The sequence below is a fragment of the Crocuta crocuta genome, unplaced genomic scaffold, assembly GCF_008692635.1.
Source record: "Crocuta crocuta isolate KB4526 unplaced genomic scaffold, BGI_CrCroc_1.0 scaffold93, whole genome shotgun sequence".
In the NCBI taxonomy this organism is placed as follows: domain Eukaryota; kingdom Metazoa; phylum Chordata; class Mammalia; order Carnivora; family Hyaenidae; genus Crocuta; species Crocuta crocuta.
In genome coordinates, this window is record NW_027529641.1 from 5143198 (window position 1) to 5149302 (window position 6105).

Below are 6105 nucleotides of genomic sequence, written 5' to 3' on the forward strand. Positions count from 1 at the left end.
AAAAAAAAAAAAAGCTGTCTGCTCAGGCCGCTACAACAGCGTACCACAGACTGGGAGGGAGGCTTCAACAGAGGCCAGTTAGCGCCACCAGTTCTGGAAGCCGGAAGTGGAGGATCAGGGTGCTGATAGATTCAGTGCCTGGTCTGCTGTGACCTAATGGTGGAGAGAGTGATTATCTCCCTCGTGTTTCTTCTAATAAGGGCACTAATCCCGTTCACGGGGCTCTTGTCTCGGGTTTGAATCACCTCCCAGAGGCCCCACCTCCTAATATGTTCTCACTGGGGATTAGGGCTTCATGATGAAGCTTGGAGGCACACATTCAGTCCCTGGCCGACTCCAGTGCGCTGTGGAGGCAGAACACACATTCCACCATCCACGCTGAAACCTGTGCCTCCAACTAGTTGAGATGTTCGGTGCGCAGTGACTGTGTCTCATGCCTTCACTGCCCGTGGCCTTCATCCCACCTGGTATGAGTGGATACGAGAGGGGGTGGCCTGTGTGGGCAGCTGTCACAACTTCCAAGGGGGACGAGGGACCCTGCCTCTCTCTCCACCCTGCACAAACGGATCCGGGNGCACCAGCCTGCAGCGTGGTTGGGCCGCAGCCTGTGGGATGAGGGTGGGAAGGGGAAGGTCAGCGGTACCCACAGCCCAGCCCCCGCACTGTGTACTCTGCCTGCCTCCTTCCAGCACCCGGGCTCATTGTAGACACCGTGAAGTCAGGTGCTCAGAGCTCCCCACTCCGCTTTTCCCTTCTGGAGGGCAGTGGCCTCCGCCGCGGGAGACCGAAGACCACTGTGGACATGTGTGCTTGTCTGCGCCACCCTCCCTGTCCCACCTGGGCAAATAGCGAGAGCTGGGGGCCGGGGCTGTGCCGACTCCAGGAAGAACCTCTAGAGGGCGGCAGTGTCCCTCCTGCCTGGAGGAGAGGCCCCGGCCCTCTCCTGCAGCCCTTCCCTGCTGGCCTCACCCCTACTCCTCTGTCTCGGCTCCCTTACATCCGCCTCCCCTGCCCTCCAGCCCGTTTACTCTACGCCCCGCTGTGCTGGGCTCTTCCCCTCTGTTGCGAACTCAGTCCACCGCGTTATGCTTAGTAATGAGCGTCCATGCGGGGTGGCACGGCCTGGGGGGAGGGGCCAGGGCGACCTGTGGAGGGTTAGGTCCCCCGCTCAGAACATCTGCCCGGTGCACACGGGGCGCTCAGCCACACTCGGTGACTGACTGCAGGGGTAAAGAGAAGCTTCCCGGAGCCCCTCTCTAGGCCCCGAGGAACCCCGAGGCAGGGCTGCGTTTGCAAACCACACACCAACCCCAGCACCTCCGACATTCCTCTTCCATTCCTCTTCTCCGCGTTTGACTCTCCATCCCCATCACCTTCCTCCAGGAAAGAAAGGGCTTTAGCCAGCATTTTGTTGCTGTAAATCAGATCTGTGCAAGGGGCCGTGTGTGGACAGCCAGATGCTGGCTGGGTCTACTTCCAGACACAGGAAGCTTTCAACTTTCGAAGAGGAGCCTTTCAGCCGCAGTGGCGCTGCCGGGTGGAAAGTGTTGGCAAGAAGAACCACTCGGGCGGTAAAAAAGAAACGTGCTTGGGGCGCCTGGGTGGCTTAGTCGGTTAAGCGTCCGACTTTCGCTTAGGTCATGATCTCGCGGTTCGTGGGTTCGAGCCCCGCGTCGGGCTCTGTGCTGCCAGCTTGGAGCCTGGAGCCTATTTCGGAGTCTGTGTCTCCCTCTCTCTCTGACCCTCCCCTGCTCACGCTGTCTCTCTCTCTCTCTCCTAGAAATAAATAATAAAAAAAATATATTAAAAAGAAACGTGCTTTATAGACGCACCCAGCACCCCGAGGGGCACCCGCGGTCCCAACGCGGCATCTCTGTGGCAGGCTGGAGCAGACAGCCCCGGAAGTCTGTCGAATTCCATCTTCGAGTCGGAGAGGTTTACACAGCACCCTGAACGTCAGCACCCAGGCCTGGCCCGGGCCTTCCCCGGGGCGGGCGGGGCTCTCAGTCGGCTGCGCTGGGCCGGGCCCTCCCCGGCGCGCCCGTGCAGAAGGCCGCTTTGGCCTTCGGGGCCTGCCGCGTCCTCGCGGCCACCTCAGGGGCCCTGCAAACGAGCAGAAAGTGGGGTGAGCGTGCTGCCCCTCGGGCCACTGCTGCTCTGAAGAGAAGCCCAGGGGCTGCTGAGCCTACGGTTGGCCAAGGAGCCCGGGGAGTCAATGTCACTGAGGTCACAGCAGCCTAAAACCCAGGGTTTTTCTCCCGCGTTCTAATCCCTTGCGACCATTTTCTCACTGAGCTGAGAGAGTGAACCCTTAGCTGGCTCCGCGAGCAGGGCACGCGGACGCAGGTCGGGCTGGAGGCCTTGGCTGGCTCCAGGTTCAAGGTGGCCCCTGGCTCGGGCCGTCGGCTCTGAGACAGCGCCCCCAGCACTGCTGGCTGTCTCCCGGCCTTCGGTTCTCATGATCCTTCCTTGGCAGTAGGCTCACAGGCTCTGGGCCACACAGGCCCTGCGAGGGGCGTGGAAAGACCTGGGGCCCGGCCCCCAATGAAGTCAGAGGGCTCTCAGGTCGCCTTCCTGACCGGCCCGCTGACAACCCCCGCTGACAACCGAAGGCAGGCCTCCAGCGGGCCAAGCCAGGGCACTGTGCCCTTGCCGCCCAGCAGGGGAGATGACCTGAGGGCCCTGGTCTGCAGGAGGGAGAATCCCAGTGTGAGTGTCTGCCATTATTCAAGAGCTAATCTTTTCTTAGTATCTGGGCAAGGGAGCTATTTGACAGCCGGGTTTTCAAAGGAATCATTGGTCTTGCATAGTTTATGAGTTATGGGAAGTCAGTTAGTCAAACTTTCCACGGAAAGTTCCACGCAACCTTCCAGAACCAGCTTCCTCTGAGATCTGAATGGCAAAGGAAACAGTGCGAGGGGAAGCCAACTCACTTAGACAGGGCGTCCAGTGTCTGCTGGGTGGCCAGAGTCCTCTTGTCCTGCGCTCCGTACAAGAGGGTCTGAATCTGAAGACACTGCAGAACACCAAGCAGGAAGCACAGGGTTATAAAAATGTCACTGAGAGCATTTCACAGGAAGATAAAGCACACATCATCCCCAGACCCATGCTTGACAAGATTGGCGCATTCTCAGGGTTTCTCAGGGACAAACTGACCTTCAATTTGGATTCTCTGAGGGATCTGGGAAACAAATGCAAAGTTTTAACACTATTTCACAGAACTCCTTATGATGAGCTATATGCAAACTGTTTAAAAGCAGTATTTTTAGGGGCGCCAGGGTGGCTCAGTCAGTGGAGCATCTGACTCTTGATCTCAGCTCAGGTCGTGATCTCACAGTTTGTGAGATGGAGCCCCACATCGGGCTCTGTGCTGACAGCCTGGAGCATGCTTGGGATTCTCACTCTTCTCTCTCTTCTCCTCTCCCTGCACCCCTCTCCTTCTCTCTCAAAATAAATAAACAAACATTAAGGGGCACCTAGGTGGCTCAGTCCACTAAGCGTCTGATTTTGGCACAGGTCATGATCTCACGGCTCATGAGTTCGAGCCCTGTGTCAAGTTCTGTGCTGACAGCTCAGAGCCTGGAGCCTGCTTCGGATTCTGTCTCTGTCTCTTTCTCTCTGCCCCTCCCCTGCTCACACTCTGTCTATCTCTATCTCAAATATAAATAAATGTTTAAAAATTAAAAAGAAAAATCCCTGTCTCTCCCCCTTTGGATAGGCAGGTTTAAAAAAACCTGTAGTATTTTTAGGAAATAGGAAATAGTATTTTTAGGAAATAGTATTTTTAGGAAAAAGTAGTATTTTTAGGAAATAAAGGCAAGAACATTGGTATTGACCAGGGACGGTTTCTAGTTTCAGTTTTTAAACAAGCCTTGCTCAGAAAGGTTTTTACATGTTCTTGTTTGGTTGCTTTTTGTTTTGTTTTGTTTTGTTTTGTTTTGGTAAAAGCATGCTTTATTTTATATGGGCTTTCTATATTACTACACGGTAACTTCCTAAGAATTCATATACTTAGGAGTTAAATATTCAGCGTATGTATTATCCAGGACTGACTTTGCCTTGATTTCTTCCTTCTGCTTACTTAGCTACCATTTGGTGGCTTGTACCAGACCAGGGCAAACTCAAGGAAAGGATAAAGATGAAAGTTGTGCCCCCAAATGGCCAAAATGATTTTTAATATAGAATGAGGTGGAGGAATTGCTTTACTGTAATATCAATCCCTTTTATACAACTGTAGTAATTAAGACAGTGTGGTTTTCATCCAGGGATAGGCAAAGAGATTGGTAGAACAAGGCTGAGAGTTCAGTACTTGAAGGACGTCAGAAGTGGCCCTGAAGGGTCTGGGGGAGAGAGCTGAACTAGTCGATAAAGGGAACTGGGGCTATGGGCTTTCCAAATGGAAAAAATGGATCCCTATCTCACACCAAACACAAAAATCAATCCTAGAGAGGCTGAGGAACTAAATGCGAAACCAAAAGTTGGAACTTTCAGATGAAGATACCAGAGGTTTATCTTTATCATCTTGCAATAGCGAAGCATTTCTTACACAAGATCCAGGCAAGTCAAAAGTAAATGACTGCTGAAATTTAACTGTATTAAACTTCAAAACATTTATGCACCAAAATTCACCTTAAGCAAAGACAAGGAGGGAAAGTACGAAGTATGAGGAGGGAAAATATTTGCACAATATGGAGAAGGGATTAGTATTAAAGACACATAAAGAACAAACTACCAATAGAAAATAATCCAAAGATACAGACATTATTCAAAGAAATTAAAAACTAAGAGGCTAATAGACACATGTAAGTTCACTAGTAATCAGAAATGCAAACTAAAACTTCAAGGGGGTTGTCCCTTTGCTCTAAAATTGCAAAAATTATAGTCTGATAACGATAATACCAAGCTTTGCCACAGGGATTAAGCAACAAGTACTCTTTTATTTTTTTTTAATTTTTTAATTTTTTTTTTAATGTTTTATTTATTTCTAGGAGAGAGAGAGAGAGACAGTGTGAGCAGGGGAGGGTCAGAGAGAGAGGGAGTCACAGACTGAACCAGGCTCCAGGCTCTGAGCTGGCAGTCAGCACAGAGCCCGACGCGGGGCTCGAACCCACGAACCACGAGATCATGACCTAAGCGAAAGTCGGACGCTTAACCGACTAAGCCACCCAGGCGCCCCACAAGTACTCTTTTATACATTGATAGTGGATGTTGAAATTGGTGCCACTTTTAGAACAATGAGGCAATATTTAGCAATGGAAAGATAAATTGTGCTAAGTACGTATTGTACATGGATGATATACAAATTTTTGATGTGCATGTATCCACATAGATGAATCTCATGATTATAGAGAGAGAAAAACCAGATTGCAGTTGAATGCAGTATACATATTATTATATGTTACATATTATTAAAATACATATTACATATAATTTATATGAAACTTAAGAAGCATGTAAAACAAGACCATAGTAAAGTAATTAAGACAGCATGGGGACGATATCAAATTCAGGATAGTAGTTATCCAGAAGTGGGGTGGGGAAGGCTAATAGTGGGGACTTCAACTGTATTGACCTGTACATGTTTTATTGTTTATATTGAATAGTGAGCTCAAAGGTGTTTGTTATATCCTTCATCCTTTTCTGCATATCTGAAATACTTTATATTTTTAAAATATTGAATTGGTTTTTCTACATGGTAACAGCTTGAGTCAAAATAAGTCTGAGGGTTTGGGGATTTTGTACTGAAGACTGTTTATTCGTCTGATCCACCAACCATTTTTAGGTCTTCGAGAAAATTAAAATGCAAGCAGCCAACATGCCTTGTCTTTATAAGATGTGGAAAATATCAAAACCGTCAGAATGTTTGGTTCAATCTGAGGAATTGAAAATGTGGTTCTGGAGTCTGAGAACGTGGTTGTCTTCTGGAAGAAAGAAATATTATGAGATGAAGATAGGACAGGGTGTTTTTGTGGGTTTTTTTGGGGTTTTTTTTGTTTTTTGTTTTTTGAAACAACAGATCTTTACTCTTTTTGAATTATGTAACACCAGGAAGAAGCAAACTTGTTCTGTTATTCCATTTATTATATATTCCAAATGCTTCAGAAT

General features: G+C 49.1%; 1 protein-coding gene across 8 annotated transcripts in view; it reads right to left on the bottom strand.

Annotated features, from left to right (window-relative positions):
- Nucleotides 1-1801: 1801 nt before the first annotated feature.
- TTC23 (tetratricopeptide repeat domain 23) overlaps nt 1802-6105 on the bottom strand; it is a 98234-nt gene continuing 93930 nt past the window's right edge. For all 8 annotated transcript variants that reach the window (XM_077762371.1, XM_077762373.1, XM_077762372.1 and 5 more), the window contains 2 exons: nt 2934-3016; nt 1802-2103 (listed from right to left, as the gene is read on the bottom strand). In XM_077762371.1, coding sequence (XP_077618497.1) covers nt 2004-2103; nt 2934-3016 — 183 coding nt within the window. In that variant the 3' untranslated portion in view covers nt 1802-2003. The remainder of the gene's footprint in view (nt 2104-2933; nt 3017-6105) is intronic.